Genomic DNA, 17129 nt, shown 5'->3' with positions numbered 1-17129 from the left:
TGAATAAAAAGTAAAAAAAGAACAGCATTTATTTAAAATAGAAATATAATGAAACAATATACAAAAAAATTAGGTCAGTAATTTTTTTCTTTCTTTAAAAAAAAGAAGAAATTAATACTTTTATTCAGCAAGGATGTGTTAAATTGATAAAAAGTGATAGTAAATATTTATATTGTTAGAAAAGATTTCAATTTGAAATAAATACTGTTCTTTTTAACTTTTAATTCATCAATGAATCCTGAAAAAAGTATCAGGTTCCAAAAAAAAATTAAGCAGTAGAACTGTTTACAACATTGAATAAATCAGCATATTGATTTCTGAAGGATCATGTGACACTGAAGAGTAATGATGCTGAAAATTCAGCTTTGCATTACAGAAATAAATTATATTAAAATAGAAAATCATTACACACACAGTATAAATATATATATGCAAATATTATATATATATATAATATATATAAAAATATATATAGGCTATAATAATAAATAAATACTATACTCACACACAGCAGGTACAGCAGCAGAATGCAGAAAAGAGAAAATAATATTTTTTAATATATATTTATTTATTATATATATTTAAAATATTAAAGAGTTCTGCTAAATGTCAGCTCAATAAGTGAAAAAGCTGAAAAACTACTTTTCAATTTATTTCCTTTCCCATTTTACACAAACAATATCCGGGTCACAGGAGGCGAATTTCCGCGCCTTTTCGCAGTGGAGATGGATGAGAGAGCAAAACAACCTGCAATATTTCAACTACATTATCGCATTATGGACTAATTTAATCTTTAATACTCATACTTCAAATGCAGACTGTTTGCTGACATAAGGTAACATCGAAGAATGTTGCTCCCGTCTGACGTCGCCAGACTTGTGCTGGGTAAGTTCACATTGTTTTGTTGTGTCCCTCTCAAGGAGAAGCTAGCGAGCTAATATCCTGTTTCTAACTTATAGTGTATATAATTATCTGGGTTGTCTCCAATACTGCGGTGTTGTTGTAAATATTTAGACCATTATGAAATATAGACACTTGTGTCATAACACTGACTGTGCCGTTCTTTGTGATGTGTCACATTGCTGAGATGATCGATAACCGTAATGGCTAATTCAGTCTACCATTAGCAAATGAAGATAATTTATTTATCTGTAAAATTATTTATCATTTTCTTTCAACTTTAGGCTACCTGCAGCAAGAAGGGCTCACTGCCACAAGTCGAGCCTTCATCTATGAAAGTCCAAACCTGAAGGAATATGCCGAGCACAGCTCAGAGGATGGGATCATCCCTGCCTGTGTGTTTGTATGTGTCAAGTTCATGATTAAGAACAGGGTCCTAAAATCATTGCATTACTGGAGTCTGTTAAGAAGACATGTTTATTAGATGAAGATAAATTATATTTTTGTTTATTACTCTTTTTCAGTCTCTATTTGGAAAAAACCTAATCACGATTTTAAACGAATATGTTGCTGTTAAAGCAAAAGGTGAGTTCCCACGAAAGAAAATGAAACGTTTTGGGATACACAGTGAATCTGTTTCCATTATAACCTGCTTGTGTCATTTCTTCTGTAGAAACAATTCAAGAAAATCAAATCCCTGTAGTGATGACATCATTATGGAAAAAGCTTGACTTCACACTCAACCAAATCAAGTGAATGAATATTTTTTTACGCTGTTACATTGTGCGTTTTCATATTTTAAGCACGGTCAGAATAAAGCGTCTTTATTAAAATCTTTCTGTGTTGTCCACAGGTCCCTGCAAAATTCTCCTGCTGTGCAACTGAATCAGCGAAGTGAGTTTTGCTCTTTGTTTAAAAGAGAAATAGTTTTCGTGATGACTTGGAGTTATTGAAATGAGCCAAATACAATGCATATATAATACAAGTTTAATACATAGATGTGGCATGATATAACAAGTCCAGTGAAATAACACAAAATATAAGAAGTTTGGGGTCAGTAAGATCTTTTTTTAAATGTTTTTTAAAAAAGTATTTTATTTTCACTAAGGCTGCATTTATTTGATCAAAGAAAAAGTATAAACTTTAAATGTACAGCTTAATGAAATATACAATTTAAAATAAAATTTGTCTATTTTAATTGTTTAAAACAAAATGTGATTGCAAAGCTGAATTTTTTAATGATTTTTTTTCCAAAATAAAAGTTCAAAATAATTTAAGCATTTATTTAAATAAATGTCATTACTGTCACTTGATCATTTGAATGTATCCTTGCTGAATAAAAGTATTAGTTTATTTTACAAATGTTTTACAGGTAGTGACATCAGTGTTATTTTAGTATCATTTATAATATTGTATAATAGTTAAGGTTTTAGTCATTTTGTTGTTATTTCAGTTAATGTTTCTTATATTTTAAGTAATCTTTTTTATGGTTTTAGTTTGAGTTAACAATAATAACCCTTGTGTAACACATTTTTTTCTGTCATTAAGTGCGCACTCGGAATAGCATTCAAAACGTGAGACGTCAACAGAGACCCTTATTGGTATCACAGTCTCCCATCTCTGGGCACCCCCCAGTGACTCCAGCCGGCCAATATGTCCTCGGCACCATTTCCACCCCTCAAGGCTTGCTGGGACATTCTACCCCAATGTCTTACACTTCTCAGCACACCAGACCCTCTACTCTCTGCCTTAGTCAGCCAGGTGAGTCCTGAAAAACATGTTTAAATCACACTGAGATTTGTAAGTACCCTCTTTCCATTTTGCTATCTTACATGTTTACAGGGGAGTCACCGTTGCAGATACTAGTCCCTGATAATAGACTGAATCCTGGACCTTTGTCTCCGGCACGCAGAAAATGGTAAGGTTAAAATGATGACAACACCAGCAGTATGTTACAGTTTAGCTCTTTCTACCTTTTCCAGATCAGTCTGTAACAACAATCATTTATTTTAAAGTGTAATTCTGTTTTCTGCTGCAGTGACTCTCCGAGGCGGCGTGGAGGTGGTCAGTTGGGTGGTAGCGGGGCCGGCAGGGCCACAGTAGTGTCCAGCACTCTCATCATGGAAACTCAGAGTGAAGAGACTGTGACGGAGAACTTATCTGTGAGTTAGGCCGATTCATTCCTGTTTGATTTAAATGCTTTCAGTGAGTTTCTATATAGTCCTGCATAACTGAAGATGATATTTTTCTTTTTTAACAGCAAATAGTTATAGAAAATGCCAGAGATAAAATTCTCAATGATAGATCCTTACAAGAAAAACTTGCTGAAAACATCAACAAGATCTTGGCAAGGTAAATTCTGAATAACTGGGCAAAAAACTAGTTTAAATAATAATGAAAAAATTATGTAATGTAATACGTGTTGTAATATCACTTTTATAGCGATAATAGCCCACAGACATCAAAAACTGCCTGCAGTGCTGTGGAACAGGAGCAGTCGATCGATGAAATCCTGGGCCTCCAGGTGTGTGAATGCACATCTTTTAATCTTCCTTTGTTGTTTGTGAGAATGTAATCTGGACAGCCATATCAAGACTTAACCTGCAAAATTGTTTTAGGGGGAAATTCATATGACGGATGTTGCCATCCAAGACATACTGACACAGACGGAGTCAGACCCGGCATTTCAGGCGCTCTTTGATCTCTTTGACTATGGTAGGTTTGAGCAATTGATCAAGCAGAACAACTAATTGTTATACAAGCTGAACTGATTTTTTATTTGATAACTAATGATAACCTTTCATCTCTTTTATAGGGAAAAGTAATATGGCTGAAGGCAGTGAACAGGCTGATGGGAGTTTCAGTGCCAATACAAGTGTACAGGAGAGTGATGAGACTGGGCTTGTAGACAGCGCCACTGAAACGGGTAAGATGAATCAGCTTTACATCATAAAGCAGCATTGACCATTTTAAAAATACAGTAATATTGTGAAATATTACAATTTAAAATAACTGTTTTCTATTTTAATATATTTTGAAATGCAGTTTATTCCTGTGATTCAAAGCTACATTTTCAGCATCATTACTCAGTCCTCAGTCTCACATGATCCTTCAGAAATCATTCTGAATCATTGATATGCTGATTTGGTGCTCAAAAAATGTCTAAATATTATCAATGAGGAAAATTGTTGTGCTGGTTAATATTTTTGTGGAAATCATGATACATAATTGAAAAATTCTTTGAATGCTAGAAAGTTTAAAAGAACAGTTTTTATTTGAAATAGAAATTTTGTAACATTACAAATGTCTTTACTGTCACTGTTGATCAACTTAATGTATCCTTGCTGAATTAAGTTATTATAAAAATAAAAAAAAGAATTACTGGCTCCAAGATTTTGAACTACAGTCTATAAACTGTTACATTTATTGTTAATTTTGAATACAAGGTACTGGACAGGAGGATTCCACATCAGGAGGAGAAAGTATTGCACAAAACTTGAGCATCCAAAATACGTCTGAGTCAAAAAGTAAACAGAAATCTTCTGGCCTTCGTAATGTGGCAAAGTCTTCTTGCACAGCTCCGCAGCCACGTATCATAACCAAACAAACAGCAGAAGGATCCACAACCTCCAAGACAGGGGTAGTCAGGGCTAGAGTTTTATCTGGCAATAAACAATCCAGAGGTGCCCGTTCAACTTCTCCAAAGTTGAACGATAAAGTGGATTCACGTCCACCTGACCAAATCGTATCAAGCTCCTCTTTCGCTGAAGAACGAGTTGGCATGGAGATAGATGAACCAGAAAGTGAAACCTCTGAGAGAGTAAATGTTCAGAATCAACAGCTAGTTCATCTGGAGAGCTCTCACACAACTGAAACAATCAATGAAAATGCAAGCAGTCAAGTTCTTGTGTCAAATAAGACGCCACAAACCACACTCACTACTGAAATCTCAGATAATACATCTGTAAACGAGTCTGGGAGAGTAACAGGAATGACCACCGGACAGAATGTGGATATGGGAATCACTTTATCCAATCAAAGTGAGGCTGTGACCTTACTTAACCCAGCCCAACCTGACATGGACACATCCGCCAAAACAGCTTCTCTATCCCCCTCAAATAAAACGCCTTTAACTCCTTCTTGCACACAAACTCAGCCCAGCACTATCAGGAACAATCTCCCTACAGCAGCTTCTTCATCTTCTGCCACTACGCCGATTACCTCCACATGCGTTTCTGATGCCCACGCGAAGGAGCCTGACCCCAGCAAGATTGTGTCTCTGAAAATCATCATCAGTGATGAGCAGGGCGAGCTCACTACTGATGCAGCAGTGAACCAGGCTGTTTCCAGCATCACCAGTGACAACATTCCCACCATCTTCTTGTCCTCCCCTGCCAAGACTTTTCCTGCAGCCTCTACGGTCATAACACAAGATGAAACGGCTCAGGCTGTGAGCTGCTTGCAGGGGGTTGAAGGTGTTGGATCATTTGGAACACCTACGAGGAGCATGCAGAATAATGGACCGGCTCCTCTGGCATGTCCCGCAGGTCAGGAAACCGGTTTCATTCAGCTGTTACAAGCCAACACAGCCTTTGGGTCTTCAGGTAGCTATTTTGTCGTAACCGATCCGGCTGCTGCCGAGCAGCGAGGAAATGTCATGCTGCTTTCAAGTAATGTGCCTCAAGGGACTCTGTCTTCATTGCAACATGTGGTAACGACGCCACCTCGCCAGAGGACTGTGGTGTCCATGGGACCAAATGTTTCTCAGACCTTTTCGCCTGGTGAGTGAAGAGTTAGTTTGATTATATAAGACACTTTATACCTTTATTTGGGTTGTATGTTTCGTGTTTACGTTGAAGCACTCATTTGCAGACTTTTAGTCTCTGCATCTTTAAAATTCCAACTGTATTTTTTAGGCTCCACAATCATCATATCCTCACCAGGTCCGCCCATGTTGCAAAATGTTATGGTTCCATTGTCTGTAATGGGGCAGAATACTGGAAAACTCACAGTTCTTCCCAATCAGGTTTGTAACTTTGACGCTTACAAGCATTGTCAGTTTTCCAACATAATTATAGTTTTGTTCTATTTATAACCACTACCTTTTTATATACAGATTACTTTGCCATGTTCAGCCACTGTAAGGCAACCTGCAAAAATTATTTCTCAACCTAATTTGGCACCCAAGGAAAACACTGACATGGGTAGGACATCTTTCATTTACAAATGTATTTTATTTTTATTTTATTGTATTAATTCTATTTTTATTACATAAAATATGATGCAGTACAACTTTTTTTAGAAAGATAATCCTGTAATATTCAATTAGTTATGTCAATGTTTTTACTGAGATTTAGTAGATTTCTTTTTATTAGATTTCTAAATGTTTGTAGAATTTTTTTCTATTTTTGATTTGAAATTAACATTAGCTTACATTTTTTAATAACTGTTTTGTTTTAAACTTGAGGATACAGTTTCTGTGATGCATTTTTGTGGTTATGCATCACTGTAATTCAGTGAAATGATTTGATTTACTGATTTATAGGCAAAACTGGCACATCTGGGTCCGGCCATGTTTCAAAAGTACTTCCCCAGACGTCTGAGCAACAAAAGTGTGTGAGTGGAACAAGTCCCAGCCATCGACGAATACTTTGCTTTGACGTCACACCTGAAAACTCTGCAGTTGGGCAAAATTCCTTACAGACAAACACACCTGCGTCCTCTGCTGTTACATCCTCCCCAACTCAGCAGATTCAGAAAGAAATCACACCCACTGAACCGAAACAGCCTTCAGTTTCTGACAATTGTAAAAGAAGAATAGAAACGATTAGATTGCCAGAAGTAAGTCCCAATGCAGTTATAAAGAACTCTGAAAAAATCACCATATTTCATCAACAAAAAGAACTCCCAAAAAGTAGAGTAACTGAAAAGGGATTAAATACAATCATTGTAAATACCAAGTCTTCCAAAAAAGCTGCAACTGAGCCAGAGTCTCACATAAGATCAGAATCACTGAAAAAATCACAAGCATCACAGGAGGATGGCGGAGTGGTTTTACAGAGTTCAAAATCATCTGCTCCGGGGCCAAAGCAGAAACCAGAATGCAACACAAAAGACAGCACACAAGAAGAATCTCGTGAAAGTAAGCTTTTAAAACCAGCAGAGAGTTCCCCAGAGAAAGCTTCCTTACAGGACTCTCCAGGCATCACTGCAAATAAAGAAAATGAGCTGGAGAGCTGCCATCATCAGACATCTGCACGCCCCGCAGAGGATCTCGTATCTTCTACAGCAAAATCGCCGGCACCCGTATCCAGCACTTCCAATAAAACTTTATGCAAGACGAGCCCCCTAACTAAACAAGCCGCTGAGATGCTGCAGGACATACAGGGCCAGGCTCCTGCGGACACTCCGCCGAAGAGGCCGGCAGCGAGAGGTCCGGATCTCCCTCTCCCAAGAACACCTGGACCAGGACGTGCACTGGAGGAGCAGACGGATGGATTGAGAACCCCGTCACGGCAAAGACTTAGGAGGGAGGGTGAAATCACGCCGAGGCATCTCCCACCTCCCGCCACACCTGATATCCCCTCCTGCAGTCCTGCCAGCGAGGCGGGCAGTGAGAACAGCATCAATATGGCCGCCCACACTCTCATGATCCTGTCACGTGCCGCCAGGACAGGAGGTCCTCTGAAAGACAGCTTGCGTCAAGAGGAGGCCAGTGCTGGGAAATCCGCCCTCCCTAAAGCAAAGAAACGAAAGCAACTTGAAACAAGCCCTCTGGCAAAGAAAGAGCTACAGCTTTCCAGCTCCTCAAGCAGTAAAAAGAAATCTAAGGTGAGTTGATATTTTATTGGCTGTTTGTGAAAAAACCATCAAGATTGACCACGTCTCAACCTACCCCGCTGCCTAGATACCCTTTTTTTATATCATAGCCATGCAGCAATAGTAGCGAAATTATGCTTTTGAAATAGCTTATTTATGCCAAATCTGAACCAACTTCACATATCCTACATTTTAAGGCAATTTCAAAATATGATGTGAGAAACTTATTGGCTATGTCCGCTACCTTGGATCAAAATGTATTTGTTGTTATTTTTTATTTTATACTTATCATTATTATTATATATTTATATTATATATTATATATTTTGCAATTATATGTTTGTTAGATATTTAATTATAAGTACTTTTATTTTACAACATATTGATAGGGAACGTTTCTTATGTTATATTACAAATTAAATAAAATTTAACTAACTTAAATTTAGTTTTTTTTAAACAATGGTAAATTATACATGTGTGTGTGTGTGTATATATATACTGTATGTCATTTCAAAAAGCATCTCAGACCAGTTGTTTCATTTGTATACCTATACCATTGAGTTAGTATGCATTCTGTGTAGACAATAATAGGTAGTAGACAGTGTGTCAGCTTACTGTAGCCCAGCCAATCAGTGAAGTCTCACTCATTTCTGTCTAATTCTGTACCTCAGCATGCGTCTGTTAGGTTGACATTGTCCGGCTGAATTCGAATTCCTTTTTCTTTTCAGAAACAGAAGAAGCTGCTGGACTCCTTTCCCGATGACTTGGATGTGGACAAATTCCTGTCATCCCTGCACTATGATGAGTGACGACGCTGAGGACAAGCCATGCTGCTCGCCGGCATTTCAGGGACATAAGCCATGTGTGCTACTGAGAGGGATCTATTCAGCAGAGTTACCCATTCTAAATAGCTGCTTTCTGTTTTACATCCAGAATGTGAGATATTGTACATATACACCGTAATAGCCTAGTAATCATTTACATACTTTAAAGATGTTAATATGCTGGCCCCGACTAATTCGGCACTCTCCAAAACAAAAAAGGAAATAATTTAAGACTAAACTGTAATTTTTGACTATGTATGTGAAAGAGTGTCAGTTCATTTGTTTCACTGCACCAGCTGTTATTTAGTTCATTGCCTTGTTTTTTTACTTAACTGGACCTTTTCCATCAGGTGCACTATGTGACTACATTTCTGTGAACATGATATCCTCTGTACATCCTCTAGGTGGTATTCTTCCTTTACAGTACTGAGAGGGAAGTTAAATGTTATTGTTTTCTGTCCTTTAGATGGTTTATTATTTTATGTATTTTAATAAATCACTATTTTATTGAATATGTCTAATAATTGATTTCTGTGTTACTCTGTCCAACTAAAGCATGTTTATTTGGAGCAGTTCTGCAGCAGTTGCATGACCTTTTGTGTGTGTGTATATATATATATATATATATATACATACACACACACACAAGCCATTAATAATAAGATGTTAGCAAAAAGCACATCAGCATATTAGAACTTATGAAGGATCATGTGACACTGAAGGCTGAAGTAATGATGCTGAATATTCAGCTTTACCATTACAGGAATGAATTCCATTTTAAAATATATTCAAGTAGACAAGGTTATTGTAATATTTAACAGTATTGCTGTTTTTACTGTATTTTTGGTCATGAATACATTATTGGGGAGCATAAATGATCTAAAATGTTACACATGTTTTGGTAAGCCAACATAATGCATTTAAATGTGATATGTATTGTGGCTTGTATGTAATATGTGGTCACTGAGAAAGTCAGGGCAAGCAAGGTCCTGTTAGAGCTGCAGGCTACAATAAATCATTTCCCAACTCCTTAACATTCTCTATACTCATATATGGTCTGAGCCCATGTTATTTTGATTAAATCCAAACTATTTAGGTTAACAAGCCATATCAGTTTAAATCAGAGTCTTGGTGCTTTTAGTTCAGATATGTCAGGTTTTTTTGCCTATTTTCTCATGACTTCCAGGCCAGGACTGCGTCATCTTGTTTTCTTTAAGTGTCAAATGTAAAATTGAAATATAAACCAAAATTGAAATAGCAACATAATACCTTAGGCACACCCATGAACTTCAAGTGAAGTGAAAATGAATATGGTTTTGCTCATTTTCTCACATAATGTTGCTCACTAAACTGGAGAATACTGCTGTAATGATGATGCTTTATGTTCAAAGTTATTTAAAAAGCACTATGCATGTGTGCATTTCATTTTAAGTAATATAGTCAATCAGAGATATGCAGATATGTTTTCAAAGATATTGAATATATATAATTCCAGAGAATATATTAATTCACTGATAATTTTGACCACATGACATAAAATAACTCTTGATACTGTACAGCTAAACTTATTTAACATTTGATGATGTATGAGGCACAATAGTCAGTCAAACATTTCCTTCCTGTACTTGTGATCGGTTGTTTTCTTATTTTTCAATTCTTAGCAGCCAAGCCAAGCATTAGTGTCCATAATGCTGAGCAAACGTCTTTTCTGATGGCTGAAGATAAATGACTTTGATCCGCAGAAGAGGTGAATATGGCCTGTTGAGAAAAACATGCATATAATTATAAGGGAAAATGTTTTACGGAGAAAACTGATATAAAACTTTCAAAAGCTGCATCCACCTTCCCAAAAATGCTAGGCCAATCCGGATGAATTTTCCTTGGAAATCCAGGATCCATCACACTTCTTTTCTCATCATAACTACAAAATATGGAATTTTAGTTCCAATTTTAGTTTAATTTTAGTTTATATCACACCCTGCATTATTTTCTAATAATTCAACAGTCACGAGTCAATTATTCCACATTTACACATTACATTTACCACACATTAAGACAAGGTATAGGCTAATGCGTCGTAGCGGGTGTGCATTGTTTTTGAACAATTCAATGGCCTGTTGTCAGTTATTATTTACATAGGTGGGTTTTGTTTAAAACGAAAGATATCTCAAATATCTATATTCTAATGGTTGAATTTAGCTGTTTTCTCCTCCTAGACAACATGATCGTTTGTAAAATTGTACCTGAAATAGTAGTTTCCTGTGAAAAAGTAGGTCTTTTCGCGTTCACTGACATGAACAGCAGCATCTATTTGTTTGACTGTTTCTGGAAATCCAAACTCATAGATGGAGCCATAATAGTTCATTGACTCCAGTTTGTGAACCACACAATATTTATGACCTAATAAACAGAAGAATAAAGGGAAAACAGTTCAAAAGAGTCGGTAAGATTTCTTTTAATGATTTCGAAAGAAGTCTCTTATGCTCACTGCATTTAGATAAACATTTTGTGAAATATTATTACAATTTTAAATAACTGTTTTCTATTTTAACATATTTTAAAATGTAATTTATTCCTGTGATGACATAATGCTGCATTATTTTCAGCATCATCAGTCCAGTCTTCAGTGTCATGATCCTTCAGAAATCATTAATATGCTGATTTGGTGCTCAATATTTCTTATTTTTATTATTAAAATAGTTGTGCTACTTAATATTTTTGTAAAAAAAAAAGAAAAAAAAAAGATTTCAAATTAACTACTTATTTTAAGTAGAAATCTTTCGTATAACATTATAACATTATAAATGTAACTTACATTCACTTTTGATCAATTTAATGCATCCTTAAAAGTATTAAGTTCCTTGAAGAAATCTTAGGCCTAAACTTTGAACGGTATAGTGTAGGCCTACATGGAGAAGAACAATGACTGAATCGAATAAGAACACAACTATATTATAATAACACGATGTTTAAATTAATCAAGTTTCAAAATAAAATTCAATACATCAGAATTATCAAATTCAGCAAAGCCTTCAATTTATGAAAATTCTTTCTTTAATGATAATGTTGATTTGGCAGCATGAGCATGCTATTATTATTATTAATTTTTATTTTTTTTACCTGTGAACACATATACCACTTGTTTTGAAGGAATGTCATAGGCTGCATCCACAGGCGAGGTGATGCCCGGTAGAAAAACACTCTGAGGACCTTCTCTTAGTCTGTTCCAGTATGTCTTCCAGTTTGTTCTCATCCACATGTAACTAGAGACATGTACAAGACTTTATACCATGAACATTTATCTATCATCTACATTTTTAATTTGTCAGTAGAGATGATTAAATGCTTCACCTGTTTTTGAAGAAAATTATTTCTTTTCCGAATATTGTCACTGCATCAACAGAAAAGTTGGAATCACACTTATTGGGGATTTCAGGTGTCTTCTGTTGTTTTGTTTTCTTTCCTTTCAAAAAAAGAGAAAAAGGGAACCAAATGACTATTTGTTCAGTATAAAAACAAAAAATGTTTCTTTGGTAAAGTGACTCACCATACAGAGCCTGAATCCCCAGTGTGTCGTCTTTTGGCAGTTTGTATGTTTCAGCGTTGATGAACTTGTACTTTGGATACATAAGAGCAGTGCGGTCCCTTGAGTGAGACAGACCCAAAGAGTGACCGAGCTCGTGTGCTGCCACCCGGAACAGACTGTATCCTGGAGTGCCATCCACATCAACACAATTCATGATTATTAAATATTATTTACAGAAATGTATTACAAATACAAATTTTAAAAAAAGATATAAAAATGTATTTAGAAAAATACATTAATAATAATACTTATTATTTAATTAAATAAATTATTTTTTATTTATCTATAACAACACATTAATAATAATAATAATTTATTATTATTGTCATTATAATTATTTAATTAAATAAAAATAAGTCTGTATGTTTTATTTATTTATAACAATACATTAATACTACTACTACAACTAATAATACTTCATGAATACTTAATTATTATTATTATTATTATAAAATAAAATTAAAATCAGCCTGTATGTTTTAATTATTTATAACAACAATAATAATAAAAATAATTAATAACAATATTATTATTTTTTATGTTTTATGTTTTACTTAAATAAAAATCAGTCTGTATTTATTTATTTCATTATTTATTTATAACAGTACATTAATAAGAATACTTATCATTATTATTTAATAAAAATCAGTCTGTACTTATTTATTTAATTATTTATTTATAACAGTACATTAATAAGAATACTTATCATTATTATTTAATAAAAATCATTCTGTATTTATTTATTAATTTATAACAACAAATTAATAATAATAATAATAATAATATAATAAAATTATTATTTAATTAAATAAAAGTCAGTCTGACTCTCATAAGTCTGTCTGAATTCATAAAAATGTACAACAATGATAATAATAATTCGGCCGCAATTATTACCCCGCAAGAACAATTACAATGCTTTACAACCATAGAACAAAAAGAGTTAAATAAACTTATCACTTCATCTAAAACAACAACATGTTTATTAGATCCTATACCAACTGAACTACTGAAAGAAGTGTTACCTGTAGTGGAAGAGCCTCTTCTCAATATTATTAACTCATCTTTATCTTTAGGTCATGTTCCAAGAACGTTCAAGCTGGCAGTTATAAAACCTCTTATTAAGAAACCACAATTAGATCCAAATAACCTAGCAAATTACAGACCCATTTCGAATCTTCCATTTATGTCAAAAATATTAGAAAAAGTTGTGTCCGCTCAACTCGGCTCTTTCTTGCAAGAAAACGACATCTATGAAAAGTTTCAGTCTGGATTCAGGCCACATCATAGCACTGAAACTGCGCTTGTTAGAATCACAAATGATTTACTTTTAGCTTCGGACCAAGGCTGTATCTCAGTACTAGTTTTACTTGATCTTAGTGCTGCGTTCGATACTATAGATCACACAATACTCTTAGATCGACTGCAAAATTACACTGGTGTTCAAGGACAAGCATTAAGCTGGTTCAGGTCATACTTATCTGACCGCTACCATTTCGTCTACTTAAATGGAGAAAAATCGATTATAACTTCGGCAAACTATGGAGTGCCGCAGGGATCTGTGTTAGGCCCTTTATTATTCTCAATATATATGCTGCCACTTGGTAATATTCTAAGGAAACATGGAATTAGTTTCCATTGTTATGCTGATGACACTCAAATATATATTTCCTCACGGCCAGATGAATACGCTAAATTATCCAAATTGACAGATTGTGTTAAAGATATAAAAGATTGGATGACGCATAATTTTCTTTTATTAAATCCAGACAAGACAGAGGTAATACTTATCGGTTCTAAAAAACGTCTACAAAACCTTTCACAGCACGACTTTAACATAGTAGGATGCCCTGTTACTCTATCCGCTACAGTAAAAGACCTGGGTGTTACATTAGACTGCAACCTGTCTTTTGAAAAGCATATTTCATATGTTACAAAAACAGCCTTTTTCCACCTTAGAAACATTGCTAAGTTACGTAATATGCTATCAGTCTCTGATGCAGAAAAGTTAGTTCATGCATTCATGACCTCGAGACTAGATTACTGTAATGCTTTATTAGCTGGTTGTCCTGCATCTTCAATAAACAAGCTACAGTTAGTCCAAAATGCAGCCGCTAGAGTTCTTACTAGATTAAGAAAATATGATCATATAACACCGATTTTATCATCACTTCATTGGTTACCTATAAAGTTCCGTATTAATTACAAGGTATTGCTTTTGACTTATAAAGCTCTAAATGGTTTAGCTCCAGTCTATTTAACGGATCTTCTATCGCCTTACAATCCATTGCGCTCTTTAAGATCACTAGATTCGAGGTTTCTGGTCATTCCTAGGGTATCCAGATCCACCAAAGGAGGCAGAGCATTTTCACATTTAGCTCCGAAGCTCTGGAATAGCCTTCCTGATATTGTTCGTAGCTCAGACTCTCTCTCCCAGTTTAAAACTAGACTGAAGACGCATCTATTTAGCCAGGCATTCATATAAATTTTTTATCTTACAGTTACTGTAAATTCGGCCTCTAGTTCATAAACGCCAGAGGAGAACTGGCCCCCGACTGAGCCTGGGTTCTCCCAAGGTTTTTTTTCTCCATTGGGTCATTTGATGGGGTGTTAGGACACCATTAGGTCACTGGATGGAGTTTTTCGGTTCCTTGCCACTGTTGCCTTTGGCTTGCTCAGTTGGGGATATTCAAATTAATTAACCAATCATACCATTGATCAGCTCTACCAAACTTGGATGTCTTTTTTCCAGTAATAAACAAACATTAAGTTGTTTTGATTGATACTGTGAAGCAGCTTTGATACAATCTGTATTGTGAAAAGCGCTATATAAATATATTTGACTTGACTTGACTTGACTTGACTTGAATAATAATAATAATAATAATAATAATAATAATAATAATAATAATAATAATAATAATAATGTAATAATAATATAATTATAATAATAAAATCTGGACCATTCTTAAATCATGCTCACCCACCCATGGTGCTGCATTGCTATTGCAACTCTTTACAAATACCCCTTAGCTAATTCAACAGCTGCATTATGTGAATGAATGTTTACCGTGCTGTACCTGATCTGCTGTGTCCCGCTGTCCATGTTTCATCCTCGTCAAAGTGAACATCTCCTCCAGTGCCCTCTCCAGGCTCAAAAGCGTGAGCTAGCACCCCTCCAGGCCCATCGAAAGGGAAAAAGTCTCCATGTGCTAGGTGAACAAAATTTCAGGTTTTCACATGTGTTTCCAAAGTATAAAAGTAAAGAAAATAGATTAGATTAGTTTAAAATGTACCTTTGGAAAGAAAAGAGAAGGTAATGTCTGCCTTGCCATGGTTTACTTGGACAAACTTCAGAGGAGCAGCATCACTCCATACATTTAGAGCCAAACGCAAGGAGTTCTCCACCTCCTCTCGACTGAGATCAGGGGTATATCTCGCAATCCTGCAGGATTCAAATGAGACACATTTTACAAAAGACATGCTGCAACCTGAGAGACTCCATGGGAGGAATAACAAACAAACAAAATCCTTAGGCTTTAACACTAGTTGACTATTCCCAGTCAATAACACTTGAACCTACAGTATATTAACAACCAAGACACACTTTTCAAGAGACAATTTTTGAAGGAATACTCATACAAATTTGGATGATAGCACTCTAAATTTATAAAGCAAGTAAGAGGTAACTATGCCGGACCTGTAAGTGATGGTGTTGCTCTTCCATTTGGACCGTCCATGATAAACGCTGAAATTCTCCACATCAGGCACTCCACATCTGGCCTCTTTCATCACATGCACAGTTTTCTGATCCAGAAGACCACTTTCCTTTACGGCAAAGAAATGCTGCATTTCTCTGATCTTCTCCTTCATGAGTTCTGCATGCCTTTTACCGCGACTGCGCGTCTTCAGGTGATGGAACTGCTGCAGATATTCCTGTGGGAATTATTACAGTCAGAAAATCAGCTTTAGTCTATATTTTCTATATTTAGAAATAGTCTATAGTCTATAGTCTATAGTCTATATTTTCTATTATCTATGAATATGGCAGTGGCTCAGTGATTCATGTAGGTTGTCTACAAACCAGAAGGTTGGTGGTTTGATCCCCGGTTCCACCTGACCAAGTGTCGAGGTGTCCATGAGCAAGACACCTAACCCCAGCTGCTCCCGACGAGCTGGATGAAGCCTTGCATGGCTGACACCGCCGTAAATAATATGTAAAGCGCTTTGGTGGCCATTGGGTCTGTGAAAGCGCTATATAAATGCAGTCCTTTTACCATAATTAATATTAACTTTTAATAATAGTAAATATTAAATGAGGCTTAAAAATAATTGTTTATTAATTATTTTATTTACTTTACTATGACTGTCCAATTAATAACATACTAATACTAATAATAAGTATTACATGAATATGTTAAATTAATAATAATAAAAAATATTTGATAATTGATAAATACTCATAAATATTTTAATAAATAATAATCAATTTAAATAATTATTTATTAAGGATATTTACACTGTAAAATCATAATAATAATTCAATCATTATAATCACTGATATTATTATGAAGTATTCACTAAAGGAATTTGTTACATGATGTTGCACCATCTACACCAGAAGTATCTTTAAAAACATTAGTTATATGACTCAAAAAAACACTAGCGCAATCTGTCTAATACAAACCAAAGATGATCAGTGAAGTAAAAGATGTTGGATATGTAGCTTAGAGATGCACATGACGCCAGACAAACCTCGGCATGTTGGATGTCCTGCGGGCTGGGTCTCTGAAGAGTCACGCGTGAAGTCCTTACAATGTCTCTATTCACCATCCAACACAGCAAGATCCAAGGCCACAACCCGCTCATTTTGACCATGGCACTCTCATGTTTTCGCTTTTATGTCTGTGTCTTATACAACTCAAGCATACCTTAAAGGTAATAAGCGATCACGTGGGACCCGGGCCCTCAAACAAGAATTTACTGTCAGGCATTTAGTGGCT

The 17129-nt window shown here is 35.3% G+C and overlaps 2 protein-coding genes across 2 annotated transcripts; one reads left to right on the top strand and one right to left on the bottom strand.

Moving 5' to 3' along the window:
- The first annotated feature begins 689 nt into the window (after positions 1–689).
- npat (nuclear protein, ataxia-telangiectasia locus) lies at positions 690–9055 on the top strand. The gene is made up of 17 exons (XM_077208352.1): positions 690–885; positions 1185–1303; positions 1425–1485; positions 1574–1652; positions 1754–1794; positions 2449–2661; positions 2743–2818; positions 2939–3062; positions 3161–3252; positions 3343–3424; positions 3519–3615; positions 3716–3826; positions 4347–5681; positions 5817–5926; positions 6017–6104; positions 6446–7731; positions 8448–9055. The coding sequence occupies exons 1-17, from the start codon at positions 849–851 to the stop codon at positions 8526–8528; spliced, it is 4032 nt and encodes a 1343-aa protein (XP_077064467.1). The 5' UTR covers positions 690–848; the 3' UTR covers positions 8529–9055.
- A 1020-nt stretch (positions 9056–10075) lies between these two features.
- Positions 10076–16995, bottom strand: mmp20a (matrix metallopeptidase 20a (enamelysin)). The gene is made up of 10 exons (XM_077208367.1): positions 16882–16995; positions 15827–16062; positions 15423–15571; positions 15207–15338; positions 12091–12252; positions 11895–12006; positions 11664–11806; positions 10787–10943; positions 10367–10464; positions 10076–10301 (listed from the first exon to the last, which is right to left on the bottom strand). The coding sequence occupies exons 1-10, from the start codon at positions 16993–16995 to the stop codon at positions 10201–10203; spliced, it is 1404 nt and encodes a 467-aa protein (XP_077064482.1). The 3' UTR covers positions 10076–10200.
- Positions 16996–17129: the final 134 nt, after the last annotated feature.

Source organism: Siphateles boraxobius, unplaced genomic scaffold (genome assembly GCF_051911475.1).
Source record: "Siphateles boraxobius isolate OS27281-9 unplaced genomic scaffold, OSU_SipBor_1 6, whole genome shotgun sequence".
In the NCBI taxonomy this organism is placed as follows: Eukaryota; Metazoa; Chordata; class Actinopteri; order Cypriniformes; family Leuciscidae; genus Siphateles; species Siphateles boraxobius.
Note: the sequence above shows the minus strand (reverse complement) of the source record. Positions and strands in the feature narration are given on the sequence as shown.